The sequence below is a fragment of the Solanum pennellii genome, chromosome 7 (assembly GCF_001406875.1).
Source record: "Solanum pennellii chromosome 7, SPENNV200".
Classification (NCBI taxonomy): domain Eukaryota; kingdom Viridiplantae; phylum Streptophyta; class Magnoliopsida; order Solanales; family Solanaceae; genus Solanum; species Solanum pennellii.
In genome coordinates this window covers 76,527,972-76,543,675 of record NC_028643.1, presented here as the reverse complement: position 1 = coordinate 76,543,675, position 15,704 = coordinate 76,527,972, and the positions used below count along the sequence as shown (strand labels likewise).

General features: G+C 34.7%; 1 protein-coding gene across 3 annotated transcripts; it reads right to left on the bottom strand.

The window, feature by feature from the left end:
• Positions 1–649: 649 nt before the first annotated feature.
• On the bottom strand, positions 650–14,708 carry LOC107026485. Of its 3 annotated transcripts, XM_015227462.2 has the most exons (17): positions 14,485–14,708; positions 14,339–14,402; positions 13,334–13,442; positions 12,130–12,192; positions 11,472–11,569; positions 10,386–10,452; positions 10,192–10,263; positions 9,084–9,245; positions 8,174–8,247; positions 7,973–8,070; positions 6,823–6,930; positions 4,928–5,025; positions 4,472–4,609; positions 3,801–3,848; positions 3,278–3,392; positions 2,336–2,436; positions 650–1,095 (listed from the first exon to the last, which is right to left on the bottom strand). In XM_015227462.2, exons 1-17 carry the CDS (start codon positions 14,552–14,554, stop codon positions 1,009–1,011), a joined length of 1,572 nt encoding a protein of 523 aa, XP_015082948.1. In that variant the 5' UTR covers positions 14,555–14,708; the 3' UTR covers positions 650–1,008. The 3 variants fall into 3 exon arrangements, with proteins under 3 accessions (XP_015082948.1, XP_015082949.1, XP_027774079.1); XM_015227463.2 differs by lacking the exon at positions 3,801–3,848; XM_027918278.1 differs by lacking the exon at positions 14,485–14,708 and having other exon boundaries at positions 14,220–14,358.
• Positions 14,709–15,704: the final 996 nt, after the last annotated feature.

The window sequence follows — 15,704 nt, the reverse complement described above, 5'->3', positions numbered from 1 at the left end:
CCACAAGCAAGAGTTTAAGTTGCGATTGTGAAGGTTAAGCCCATGGGATAACCCGGGAAAAAAGTTCAAGATCAACCATTTCCAACTCTATTGGGCTTTAATTTCCTTCTATTGTTCTTGCAAATTAAACTCGTTTAATACATATTAAGGTATCAGAAAAAAGGACATTTTGCCTGTCGCTCAGAATTGTATTTTGAAATAATCTGCTGAAATGCAGCAACTTCTATTATATTCACACTTCAAATTTTACATATTAAGCACATTTGAAGCAATGACAACAATAACATATCTATTGTAATGCCGTGTCTAGTAAAATGGGATCTAGAAAGGGTTGGGATATACAGACCTTATCCGTACCTTTGGAGAGATAAAAATTATTTTTATTAAGACCCTCAACTTAAACCCATGTCTAGTAAGATGGGGTCTAGAACAGATGGGGGTACACATACCTTATCAGCACCTTGTGAAAGGTAGAAAAATTGTTTCCAATAAGACCCTCAACTTAAAATAAAGAAAAATAAAAAGCAATTTCCAAGATGGTTTTAAAAAAATACAAAAATGCTGAAGAGGAGAAGAGTATTGACAACAAATAATAAAGATACCTAAAGTGAAGAGCACAACAGTAATAAAATACGATAATAGTAGCACGTAGTAGAGCCAACCAAAACACAGATTTTTCAGCTCAAACTTGGCTCATCTAAGTTAGCTCGAGTTCAAATATTTATCAATTCGGCATGACAAAGCAGTGAATCTCTTGAATGGGATCTTTGGAAGTGAAAAAGGCCAGTGAACTCGAATAGCTAAACCCAACTTTAGCAGTTAGCACCAAATGCCTACACACATAGTATACAATCTTTGTTGCTGTTTGCCTACAGAAAAGGGAACATTTTACAAGGGAAGTGACAAGCAACTTGATAAAATATGTACTACCAGGGGTTAACATCTTAAAGTTGATACGTCATGGCTGAAATTAACACTTGTCAGATAGTTTCTAAGATGTTGAGAAGACTAAAATCTCTGCTCAGTCATCACTGCAGGTTGTGCTTCATCTGACTTTCTTCCTAGATAAGGACCTCTGCTGATAGCTTGCTCCAGCTGCATAAGCACATTATTATATTACAAATGTAGGAAAGCACACTGTCTACGGGAGGAGAAAGGAACAGAAAATTAAGAATCCTCGATGAAACAAACACTGTCACTTGGGCTATCAGTCATCGACCATCTTAAAAGACGTTTACTTGGGCTAAAAGACTGTATTTATGAAGATTAACTTGGACTTTCTGTAAATTATATCTCATTTCTTTCGCTCAACTATTGCTATCATCGTGGCTAACTCATTTTTTAAATTTCACATGCAGTTGACAATACAAATAGGCATATTCACTTCATGAAACATCTGACTTCATACCATGGTGGACAAGATGAGATAAGTCAAGTGAGGCTGAGATGGTCTAGTCATGTGAAAAGGAGATGCACAGATGCCTCAGTGGGAGGTGTGAGAGGTTGACCATGGTAAATTTGAGTAGTAGTAGAAGTAGGCCGAAGAAGTATAAACAAGACATGACACACCTACATCTTACCGAGGGCAAATTTCAAGGAAGCATGACTCACTTGTTAGGCTTTATGCATTTTCTTCTCTATGACCCACCTAGGCACGGTGACTACCATATAAAGTGAAACAACTGAAAAGTAGACCCTTCCCCTGGTTTTATGCTCATTAAAGTAAACTTCAAAGAAGACATGACCCTAGATAGGAGGATATGGAGGTCGAATATTACGATATAAGGTTAGTAGGTAATATAATGTTGTCTAGTTTCCTTATCAATATTGTTATTATGATTTATTACTATTATTCTTTGATTGTAGTAATACTTGTTGTTTCCTTTGATTCAGTTATCATATTATTTGTTGTTGCTACTATTCCCTTCTCAATTATTTTGTAAGTATTGTCTTCTTCACTATTATATTTGTTTTACATACTTGATCTTTGATATGTGTTACTTGAGCTAGGTCTATCAGAAACAACCACTCCAACCTTGCAATGTAAGGGTAGGGCTGCGTAAACACCACCCTCTACAAACTCCACTTGTGGGATTACATTGGGTATGTTGTTGTTGCAAATTCACTGCAATACTTGCACAAAAAAAGGTAAAATGCGAAAAAAAAAGGCTGAACACCTGACATGCTTGTCAATATCTATAGTTAGTCGGTGAAAATAAGGACACGTCAGACTTCTATAACATGGAACAGTAAGATTGAAGACCAATCCCATCTCAGATCCACAAGTAATCTATAAAGATTTGAACACAAGTGATAGAAATCAGGAAAGACGCACCTTTGTAGCTATACCCGAAAATGCATTGTCAGCGATCAGTTTACTAGATGAGGTGAAAACTTTGTAGATTGACTGGCAACATTTGTGTCTAGCTTCCATACCTGAACACATTAACGAACTTCAGGAAAAGCCAAACTGCTTCAGAAAGGCTAACAGTTATTTTCTCAACATATAATTGCTCTTCAGGCGGTTAAACCATGTCATCAATGATTTACTTATGGCATCATTTTAGGAAAGAACCCGAATATACTGGGTTTGGGCCTTATGATTCCAGCTGTTGCATTTTCAGCCATTCAATTCGTTCTCTTAAAAGCTACATGTTCAACCCTTTATCTACGGGAAGTCATCAAGAGTTTTCTTTATATAAAAAGAAATTGTGATGGACACAAAAAGAAGAAAATGTTGCTACTGAAACCAGGTAAACTTTTGGTGATTCTGAATCTCTATATAACTGGAAAGGATGTTCATGCACGTATACCATAGTTAAAAAATAAATATTGCTCGAGCTTTACAAATGTATATTTGTAAACAAGAACATGTATTATGTGAAATAGTTACAGTTTTACAATAGAATGCATATAAGATATTGCTTAGCCAGGTGAGTTGAAAAATCAATAGCTGATGATGCAACTTTATTAGTACGGAGATATGGTAAGTTAAAGACTATTTGTTAATGGAATTGTCAGGGTAAAGGATGAACAGACAATTAAAACAAGAAATATACTAACTTGCAGTTTCACATGAATATGGGCTAACGTAAGGTTGAATGAGAAAATGCAGGAGCACAGAAGTCCTTTAGGTGAAGACATGATCAATCAGAGATGATGCTTAAAAAATGTCATGAAATGACTGCATTTAGATATGCAAACAGCAAATACTTTACCCATAGTAACAACAATGTTTGTGTCTACTGTCAAGCAAATCGGATATTAGCATACAAACCTATCTTTTCTGTCTCTTTAAATGCGTCAGTTACTATATCTATTATTTCTCGTCTTGAAATAACCTCCATCAGGCACCAAGGTCGCATCACCAACCCAGTTATCACTCTGTAGCCCTGTAAACATAAGAAGATACTGACTTTTACTAACTGTGAGAAACTATATGAACATTGATCACACCAACACATCCAGCATCATGAAATAGTGTGCATTACTTTGCACTCTACAGAAAATACATAAATGACAAAAAAAAAAAATAATAGAGTACTATTTTTTTGTAGCCATTATTCCTATGCACACTTTAGTCAATTTTAAAATCCAAATCAAGTTGAAACGATTCACATGCATCACACATGTCACTATACTGCTAAAATAATCAAAACTTTCCACAGTACTGCTAGGTAGGAAGGAATAGCTTCTTCAAATAGTTGATTTTATAAGGATGACATAAACAAGGAAACTTTCTTCTAACTGTTCCTTTCTGTGAAATGATCTAAGCCATTAGCTGCAGAGATATATCTCACCGCCTTACGAATTTCTGAATCCTGTTGAAGAACTGATAAGAGGAGACCCTGTCGCAAGGAACAATTCAAATAAATAACCAAGAACTTCATGTCAAGAAATTATATTAGGAAAAAGTCAAAGAAGTATTTGAAGACTTGTATGGCTAAAATTCCAAAATCTGCTTATTTTGAAAAGTGTTTTTTTAGAACTGTTTTTTAAAAAAAAACTTTTGCAGAGTAGGAGTATGTATTTGGCAATGAAATTCAAAAGCAATTGTACCAATATTAATCCAGTAATTGTGCTTGGTCAAGGTGCCAAAAGTGCTTTTGGGTATAAACTACTATTTTTAACTTCTGAAAAATAGTTTCTACTACTACTACTCAAAACACTTATTTGTTCCAAAAAGTTTGGCCAAATACCACGACTCGCTAAAATAAGCACTTTTGGCTTCCCAAAAGCTTGAGCAAACTGGCTATTAATGTTAAACACAACAGGTTCATGCACATCAAATCCCAATAAAACTCTCCAACCCACGAGGTTAACGCATTTCACAGGTTTTTCTTTCTTTTATAATCCATTTGTTTACCCTTTCTGTCTCCTAATCCCCCTTACCCTTTTTGGGAGAATGGAGTGCTGATTACAGGGTTTTTTTTTATCACGAAGCCAGATGTCACACAAAAATTAAACTCACTGAAGGTGTCAGCTTTGAAGTCTTGGATGCTGCTTCATAGATCAGACGCCGAAGATTCTGCTCTGCATCACCATCCAGCAATACATCCTTTTCGGCGCGAGTTTCTCCAACAATGTTTGCAAGAGCATGCAATGCTGCCTGTTTTTTGCATTCAAAGGAAGTCCAAGTAAAGATTATGTCGGTAACAAATTTCTGAATCTCTTTAAATCATGAAGTCAGAGTCTGCATGAGTTCCGCACAGAACTTAAACAATAGATAAAGATATTAATACATCTCCTCTTTGCTTCCGGCTGAATTACATTAGAATACAATAATAAGTTGCCATCATTCACACAACATTCATAAAATTGAGGTTGTGTAAATACATGGATAACATAAGTTAAAGCTCACCCTCTAAGGAGTCTCAAATTCAACTCTCATAGCAGAGGAAATGTCAGAAAGAAAAGATGTGCTTACCAGCTGTTTACCATGCTGTTGCTGATCAAAAGCTGCATAAATCACATGTCTTCCTGCAGGCTGTGCACCTGAGAGAAGCGATGCTGCCCCTTTGCTGGCTGCAAGATGTCAAGGACAAGATTTTTTTTTATTACGATGTATTCTCTTAACCAAGTGAATATGTTGAAGTGGCACGTGTCACAGTGAACTACACGGTGCTAGAAAGAAATTCCGGAGGTCAAAAGAGCAACAAAAAAAACATACTTCTTCATGAATGCAGGAACCAGTACTTCGAGAAGCATATTCATATCAAGAACAAGAGGACAGATCAAAGAATATTTGATGAGAGGATTAAATATTAGCTCAGCATAAACGATGACATCTAGTAGATTGAACACTAGAAGAATGGTTACAGAATCAATTAACACCAATGGCAATTCCCTACGATTATAAAGCTGCAACCAAGTACTGGTTTTTCATAGCCTGAATACATTAATACCTGAGAATAGTTATGAAGCAACCGTAATACTACAAAACAGTCCAGAAAGATAAAATATGCACAGAAGTCGGGATTAGCATCACGTCAAGTGGTTATATAAAGCATATGGATCTTTGAGCTAGTACATCACTAGATCATGACACACCATTCTAGCCCATTAAGCATTTCCTACTGAGTCATCACACCAACAATTTTTCTTTTTGATGAAGTAAGAAGGTTTCATTAATAGCATCAAGCAGATGCATAAGCAAAAATAACAAAAGAAAGATTGAGTCTACTCATGTACAAAACATTAAGCTATATCTGGCGAGCTGGCACAATCCAAAAAAGGTATAGATTTAGCCAGTTACACAGACTAAGTAAACAATTGGATTTTACAGGTTGACTTGGAGTTGAGATCCCATCAGATCACCTAGGATTCCTTTCTGACCAGATGTACCAAAAAGTAATAGCCGGTACCATTAACCAGAATTTCTAGATAGCTTGACTAGCGTCACTAGACCAACAAATAATGCACAATAATGAGCTTCACGTCGTTAGGTCCTTCCACGTGGCATGGTAATCCATGGCTTAGTTCTTAGACATTGACTTAGACCAGAGTTCTGCTCAAGATCTCTATAGGGAATGTAAGAGATTATAGCATCAGAGCTTCAATCTTTCTTCATTTTTAATGATATCAAACACACAAAGAAAGTGTGGTTAAAGGGGAAGCAAGAAATATACTGTCTAAAGGGTAAAAACAGTGGGTAATTACCACATCACCACTTGAAATACAGGAGCTAAAAGTAAAGACAAAATCTAAGGAAGAAATGGGCCACAATCATGGATTGTACATGGTGACTATTTGGAGAGAAAGGAATCAAAGATTGTTTTGAAGCATTAACCAACCCAACCTGGAAGATCAAGTTCAATTGTTTGCTTTTGTTTGCTCTTAGTGTAAAATGGAAGACATAGGCAAAGTGAGACCATTTTAGAGGCTTTAAAACTATTCATGTACAGTGAGACTATATTAGTCAGCCTAGTCTAATCTTTTTTTGTTCTTTTTATCACTTCTTTTGGAGTTGATACTTTGTACTGTTTTGATAACAATGAAAAGCCTTTTACCTTCTCAAAAGAATGGGAAAGACCTGAGGACAGTTCAATACTCTCTTACTATTGTCATGCACACTTACAGTACACACACTTTGTTCAGATAATTAAAAAGCGAGTAGGGCTCAAACTCTAAGCTAGTCACCAGAAAATCAGCAGAGGTCTCATAAGTACAAAGTGTGATCATTAATTTAAAGAAATTCTAAATAAAAATTGCCTGAACTATTTGAAGTTTTTGTCGAAATAAATGTAGTTCAAGGTATCCTTCTGTCAAGGAGAAATTGAGCTACATCACATGGACATGAATATAAAAAAATTAAAAACTTACACAACCCAATTTGTCCGAGTGCTTCAAGAGCACATTCACATTCATCTGCATTTTGATTTTCTAATAAATTGAATCTTCCATTAATGGCAGAAATAAGATTTCTACAACCTGAAAGTCATAATAACAACCAGAGTGTTATTATGCGAGCAAGCAAAAGCTGCAGTAGAACAACAAAAGAAAAGGTAGGATATATTACAACAAACAGTGTGGTACCAGATAACTTCATAGAAAACATACCACAAAATGAGAGTCTAGCCTCTTTTGATACATATTGAGTTGTTAACTTAGACAACAATGGGGGAGAAAGGAATACCAAGCAAAGAGTTAAATTTGCTAGATTATATATATGACCTTCCTAGTTCCTACTTGGAATAAATAAAAAATCCTTAAGATCAGCCAACATCTTATTAATTGCAGTTGATATACCACTTCTACCGTGCGTACATTAAAACTAGTTGAGTTCTGTTGTCTCATATGGTTTGAAAATGGGCTTCCAATTGATGTCTACAACGGTCTTGCGCCATTGACGCCCTGCCTTAAGGGGCCTTTGAGGTTATGAGTTAGATGCTTAGATTCATTAACATGAGGGTGTTGTCCTATAGTAATCCTGCCTAAATTATGTAAGCTTCCAAAAGGGTTTATAATAATTTTGCGCCACCCACCCATTGCCTTAACGAGTCCAAATATTGCAGATTAAATTCTTTCACAAAACCAAAGCCTACCTATATATATACTTGGGACATACGTATTTCCTTAACTAGAACATACCACAGATTTTGAGGATGAAATTGAGCTCCTCCTACATTCTAATTAAAATATGCCAAATCACGATGCTGATTTCTTGGATATGAGAATTTTTTTACCTAACATATACAGTGGGCTTCAAGCAATATTGACTTAATTGATGGAAAGAACTCTACTTGGACCCACTCACGAGTCCATTAATTACGCACCATAAAACCTGAATACAATACCAGAGTCATGTACAAGTAACATGTCTTATTCATCAATTAAGTGATAAGCTAATTAAAAAAATGAAAACTATAATACTCAATCAACATTCCTACAACTTGTAAAGTTAATAAATTTTAAACAAACAAACAAATTTGGCACACAATTAAGACATAGAAGAAGTATATGTGAGTATCACCAGATTCATCAATAAAGACAAAGGCATTCTCCCTAGCCATCAGCCTTCCAGTTATCATCATTGCTCTTGATCGCAAAATCGATTCAGCAGAAGCATCACTAAGGAAGATAAACAGGTGAAGAAATAAATATGATAGTTACAATGATTGAATGACTAGAACATAAAATTCAGAATCACAAGCAGCAATTCTCGTGTGCAGACCTAATAATAGAAGTAAGAATTTGGAGAAACTTAGTCCTTGACAAGAACTCAGTGCTGTGCTCAACATCAGCCAACTTCATTCACCCAGCACATACAAGAAAAACAAGTAAAACATAATCAGGAACAAATTGAAGATAAGGCTATTAAGTGATTGTAGAATAAAACATATAGAAGATTAGCACACAAGTACAAACCCCCAAATAAAAGGAGAGTATTTAATATATGCCACCACTAGATCCCCTGTAGCTAGAGAAAGAAAAACATATTCAGGAAAAAGCTCTTAAATTTATATGGAAACTTCCAAGTGTTAGCCATCTTTCATCCACATCACATGATGATCCAAAGTTTTGATAAGGTATTAACGGCAGACAAGGAAAAGGTTGCTTTAGGTAAATACCTAACCCTAGTTCTCCGCCTTATATTTTCAGAGTATTCACCTGATTATTTTATTTCCTTCTATGTTTACTATAGACTATGGGACCAACATCTCAGAACAGTAGCTGAAGGCACAAAACATAAAAAAGCAACAGAGGTGATTTACTCGATGGCTGGGGAAAAAGAGAACATCAAGTGCTTGTCATAAAGAAAAAAGGCATGGTCACATCACCAATACTACTAGATAGTTATGGTTCAGAGTCGGCAATGTTATTCTGCGATCAAAGAAAATAGTTCTGCATTCTCTTTGTGATATGTCGAACAGGTTAAGAGTTGATACTTTGCGTGAAGAGCGCACAACTTATATGACAAGGACTTCCTGAGTTTCTCGAACAAATAAAATCCCAGAGATATGTTCTACCACTGCTGAACAAATATGCAAAATTTATGGCTGATAAGACCTTATGGTGACAATAAAAATGCAACTGCAATGATCACATGTAGAGGAAAATTTTATAGCTAGCTAGAAGCAAACCTCATATAGGAGTTCCAAGCTGCTCAAAGTGACTAATGTATCATCTGAATTGCTGATTTCTGTCTCCAACAAGCTAAGAAGATTTGAGCTGTAGACTCTTGATGCCACAGAAGTGGAAATGGAGAATAACTTCACTATCAAAGCTAAAATTCGAACTCTTCCCTGAGGATTTAGCAAAATGAAAAGCCCAAGTACTAGCAATGAGATAATAGAACAGTTGATAGAGCAGCACAAAGGCATACCACAGCTCAATGAGGTTCAGATGAAATAAGAACCACCACTGACATTGGATTCCACTTTAATTACTTTATTTCCTCTTTCTTATTTTAATTTTGGAGGGATGAGTAAGATAAGTTCAATAATCAAGACAGACACAAGACACCAACTCAATTACATCCATAGCAAAATAGATCGATGATTATAATTTCTGTTTGAATCAGAGAAGATATACGAACTATAGATATTAGAACTTTTGGACTTACGTCATGTAGATGTTACGTGTAATTTATGCAAAAGTAAACCAAGTTAGGATTTGAAAAGATATTTCTGAAGTATGATTCTCTCATTACAAACTACAAAGTAAAGTGAATGTCAAAGAAGCTTCACCAAAATTAGAAGAAATAATGTTATGATGGTTAAAGAATAGGAAACCTAGTCAAGAAACTCTTTCTATGTGGGGGTGCAAGGAAGGGCCAGACTATGTTGGGTTAATTTTATGTAGCTTTACATTGTATGTTTGCAAGAGAATGTTCCCCAACTTTAAGTCCAGACCTCCTGGTCAAATGGTAGAATCTCCTACCATTGCGCTGAGGCTCCTTAGTGGTATGTATAGATTAAGAGTAGTGTCTTTGTCTCATAGATTCTTTATTTAAGAATAATTTCATATGCTATGATTTACTGGATAGCAACTATAATAATTTATCTCAACATGACATCAAGTAAAGCAATAAATTCAAAAGAGAACTGCTCATTAGACATGTTATTCACACTAATTCAAGCATGACCGAAAGTGAAGAACTAATTTCAGAGCAGAGCTGTTCATTGCATACAGCACACTGTCTATCAAAAGGCACACAGAACTTTTAACATCCATCACAAAAAAACATACCAGAGGTGAACAGTTGGTTGTGAAGTTCATGAGGTTTGTCGCTTCATTGCCGCTTTCAGGAAATATGATATCCTTCAGAAAATTTTATTAAATTCAACAGAGATCCTTATTTACAATATATCTGGTCGAATTATCACCACAGGCATGCAGAAATGTATGTGCAATGACCAAGATAAGAAGCAGATACTACATACAATGCCTTTCGAATGGCTAGCCAGTTTCCTAATTGCATCTGTAGATGCAGCAGCAACTTCCGCATCCCTGCCAGAATAATAAACCCTACATGACTACAAGCAGACCCAATTTCTAGAAGAGGAAAAAGAAGTGACATTAGGGTGCATACTTTTCTGATTGATGTGTGCTAATCACATGTCATCATCACGACTGATGATGTACAATTCTACTTTAAGAAGTCACAACAAGCATATGGCACAGCAAAATCACACAGATCTAAGAATGTAAAGCATCACCACTAGGATGTGAGAAACTAAAGAATGTCGTAGTAAAAGATGACAGGTTCCAAAACATAATCAGCATGACATTACAAAATCAGTTCACAAGCAACCTCCACATTGGGAGCCCAAAACCGACTAGTCAGCAATTCAGAGGCAAATAGCATGCAAACAAAGATGCATCTTGAGGACATGGCTTGGAAAAAGGTTTAAAAGGGAAATAAAATAATAGTTCTCATTCAAAATTTTGTCATTGACAAGAAATATTGTCACAAGTATCTGTGTTTTGGTCTCCAAGAGCAAACGTAGAATCCCAACTCACAACACATTATACAACGTGTTCACGAAGTGTAGACATGTAGGTAATACAAGAGCCATTCGTTCATATGACACGATTAATAAAAAATTCTAAAAGAAAAATGTAAAATCAAAGAGGAGAATTGGAAAGAGGTCATACTACCTGGTTGAAGTACTTTAGTAGACTATATCATGCTAGCGGATGAAACGACAAAAGAGAACAATTAGTTATCTGATCTAACTCCTGTACATACTATTATTCTAACTCATGACCACGCCATATTCTCTTAGAATGACCCCATATGACAGTTAAAGGGTGTAAGAATAACATGTGATGTCGAAACTATGCAAGCAAAAGCAGAAGTAAATCGACTCTCAAAGAAGCACGTGAAATCAAATCAACTGCTACAAAAAGGCCAGCCCATAGCAAGATCAGTACATCCAACAAAGCCGTCTCCACAAAATAAAAGAAAAAATCATGGACAGTTCGGTCAGTGATTGCATATGGTAAGAAATTGCACTGCGCCTTACCCACTGATGAGGCAATTAAGCAAAAGTTGATAAACTCCATACTCATGAATTAGTTGTATAACAACTGCTTCATCAATATTCTCCAACAGGCAGGATACCTGTGCATGGTTACTACTGCATGAGAGTCAAACTTGGAGACCAAAAAAGATTGCCCATATTCATGGTTTTCAGCAAGTCAAACAAATATAGCTAAAACTTAGAACGACATGGAGCACTCAATCAGGAAAGCAAAATGGATAGCTACAACAATAAGTGAATTCTCCAGCATGATGAGAATGTGTAGCAACGTATATTGTAACATTCAGCAATTCCAATAACCACTTTCACATATTCTGTTTCTCATAAGAAAAATAGTCTAAACTTGCCAAGTTGTAAACTTCAGATTAACATTAATCCTGCTTAAAATATCCAGAGACACATAACACGGAAATATGAGAGCTGTTAAATCCATGAACCTCACTATTCAGTTCTCTCATACACCCACATCATCCTACAGAGTTAGCTACATGTCTTCCGGATAAATAAGCATCCATACAGAAAGGGTCTCCATGGGGTGGAAACTGAAAAACTAATAGGTGAAAAGATCTTAAATTTACTTTGGAGGCACATACTCTTATGCTTAACAAAAAAGGGTTGAAATTATCATAGAAGCACTTACAGTTTGGCATGCTAAGCATCTGACTTTCTGAGACTCTGCACCGAGACCGACAATAACAAATGGCTGCAAATAAGCAGAAACCAGACAAAGCAATTTAGAAAAAATTAATGATTTACCTCAAATTCTATTATGATGGACACGCATAAGAGTAAGTACAAATGTTGCACGGAGATGGATAAGGGAATAAACTATTAGTGTACATCGACTTACGATTGACTAGCTCTATAAGACCACACAGGGGATCCTTACACAGATAAATTCAAAGTATATTTCCTCATTGCTATCTAAGATCATTTCTCTGGATTTGGTTTTGGCTCAACATTGAAAAGCCTAGATATTCTGAAAAGATTTTGGAAATTAATTTTTAGGGGAGGTATTAGCTGTTAGGAAAACCCAATTAATAGGATTATTTTCTCTTTGGAAAAAGGTTTTGGTTTGATTTCTGAAATCCAACAGATATTGTTATCAAAAATGCTTCTGTTTCTGATTTTCTAAAAAAGTCTCTTCTAAACATTTTATGATGTTCACTTCCTTCTCTATTTTTCTTTAAGCTCCCTAACGGGTCCTTGTAGTCATAAAATAAAAGAAAGTCAAATCAGTGAAAATACTGGGTATAGTTTACGTGTTAACAATGAACAGAACTTTTGTAAAAGAGTAAATCATTCTTGATCACATTAATCAAGAACCTTTTAAATCAATCATGAACAGAAGTTACATGGTTACAAGATAAAGGCTAACGCTCCATTCGAATAGCTCGAAGCAGAAAGAACAGCAAGAAAATGAACCTTAAAATTCTTTACGTTGCTTTAGAAAGGAAGCTGTACCCTTACCGCTATAAGTTGGTTTAAATTATAGCTGTCAATATCTATCACCCCACATCGGTCAACTTCCTTCATACACACAAAAACACAGAATAATAACAAGTGTTGATTAAATTTTCTTAAACTGTCCTCATTCATTGTGAGTAAGCATTTCTCCTTTGCTCTCTACTAAGTAGAACCCTAAAGCTCCTTAGCATTTAGCTCTAAAGGGAAAACTTATCAATCTAATGTTTCACGTTGCCCACAATATTATGGTCTAAGCTGTAAATAACCAAATAGATGATACATACTTCACCACACACTTGTGATAGACCCACAACAACTCATTCAGATATGAAGATTCGAATTTAGCTTGTTTAGTAGTACTAGCATTACTGCCATACCATGTAGTGTGGAATGAGTGATGCTCCATATCTTGTTTTGAAAAGCTTTTCTAAACAATCAACCAAAGCACTTTCTAGGCCAGGGTAATCTGCTTTTGTTTGCAAAGCACTGCAAGAAATTCAAAGTTAACAATCAGCAAGCCAGTAGGAGCATTTCCAACCTGTCCCAAAAATACACAAACGAGATTGTTTGAACATTGTTTAAATTCTCTTACTTGTAAAAGATTGTAATCTATAGTATGTTTATATAGTTTAAACATTTCATTTCAAAAAAAAAATCCTAACCAAATCTCCACAGGATTAATGCATTAGCCCTTGTAATTGGAAGGAATTTGCATAGTTTCTAACTCTGCCACACATATTCAGTGGGAAATTACAAAAGCAGACCCAGTGTACTCCCCCTTTGTGGGAAATTGACAAAACTATATATCTCTAAGCTAGGTGATGTGGTATGGTAAAATTCAAGCATGTAGGAGCACCACTATTCAGAAAGTTGAATACCCCCTCCATTCCAAAAAGATTCAAACAGGTTTAAACTCCATTCACTTTAATTTGTCACGTTTCACTTTTTAAAAGTCAAATAGCATGAATTTTGATCAAACATTTTAAGATGTATTTTTTCAACATATTAATATGAGAAAGGCTTGCAATTTATAGTTTTCAAACATCTACATTTTAACATATTAAATTAATCTAATTCAACTTTAACTTCAAATATTAGTTAAATTGACTCTCGTGAAGCAAAACATGACTGAGAAAAATGAACTGAGCCAATAAAAGATTGTAATCTGTATTACTTTTGTCTAGTTTAAAGATTTTATTCAAAAAAAAAAAAACTACACAAATCTCCACGGGATTAATCGTAGCATTTGGAAGGAGTTTACACAGTTTCTAACTCTGCCACACACATTCAGTGAGCAATTGATACAGAGTGTATTGTAACTCGTAAGCCGAAAACTCATGTAGAAAGCGCTGACAACACAGGGTAGAGAAAATAGTAGATACTTGATAATGGCTGGAAGAGGAAATCGATTAAGAAAGTCTTGAGCTGAAGCATCGGAAAGAGCGCCTGAAAAAATTGTAAGATACACAAATTAACCAATTGCTTATTTACCAAAGACGAGAAACAAGTCAAAAAAAATCACAAATACCAGGATGATACGCAAAGTCAGTAGCTGCTTCCAGTAACTGCGCCGGATCCACAGAGTACTCTTCCGCCATTGTTAGTGTATCAGAGAGAGAAAAAAAAATGTTGCAGACGGTGAGGAAAAAGATGAGAGAGTACAAAAGAGGGCTAAAAAGAGCTACTACTGAATCGGTTTTTGAAACTTTTTGTTTACTTGCACAACACACTCACGCACACTGTGTGCAGTGTCGTTTACTGTGCTTTTTTCTCCTCACTTTTGTTTGTATGCACTGGCTGATTGACAACAAATGTGAAATTCTTTTAATTTGAATGATTTTTTTTTTCCTATCCTATATCAAAAGTCCAAGTTAAGATCAACTAAATACGAATTACGCAATACAAATTTTATTTGAAAGTAGTGTTTTTACTTAAAAAAAAAATTCATAGTCAAAGCTCAATTCTAAAACGTTTTGAAATCTCTCTCTTATTGACACAATTATGTATAATATTATTGTTTGGAAATGCATCTTAAATTAGTAAGTATTGCGAATTTATGCTCAATATTAATTTTGATTTGAAAACTCTTCATAAACCAAAACCAAAATAATATTAAGTTCAAAACAAATGAAAAGAGTGCGGTGTGACAGTGTCCATTATAGTATGATATTATTTCTTTCTCAAAAGAGATCTTCAATTCACTTTATTACTTTTTTTTTCTTTTTACGTAAATGTACTATAAATAAAAAATATTTATCATTTATAGTAATAACATATTTTTTATTTTATCATTTTTAATACATTTATAATACACTTTTAATTCGTATTATAAAAAAATAATTTATTATTCACATATAATACAAGTTCTATTGAATGATAATACATTTATCACCCATTTTAATGCACTTATAATACAATATGTCGACTCTTTATCAAACAAGCATAATATATTTTTAAAAATAGTTATAATACATATATATTGCCTATTTAATTCACTTTTAATACATATTGCATATTTCACATAGTATTGTCATAAATAATAATAAATAAAAAAATATTACTAAAATCAGTAATTATTTATTAAAAGACATTCATTCAAATAATTTTTCCAACATTAATTCATCTACTTTATAAATGGGCAACTTTCACATATAGCAAACAAAAAATTCATATTTGTATGCTATAGCAAACTTTGCATAATTGCGCTCCATAGCAAACATAAAACTGTATAATTCGCTTTACATATAC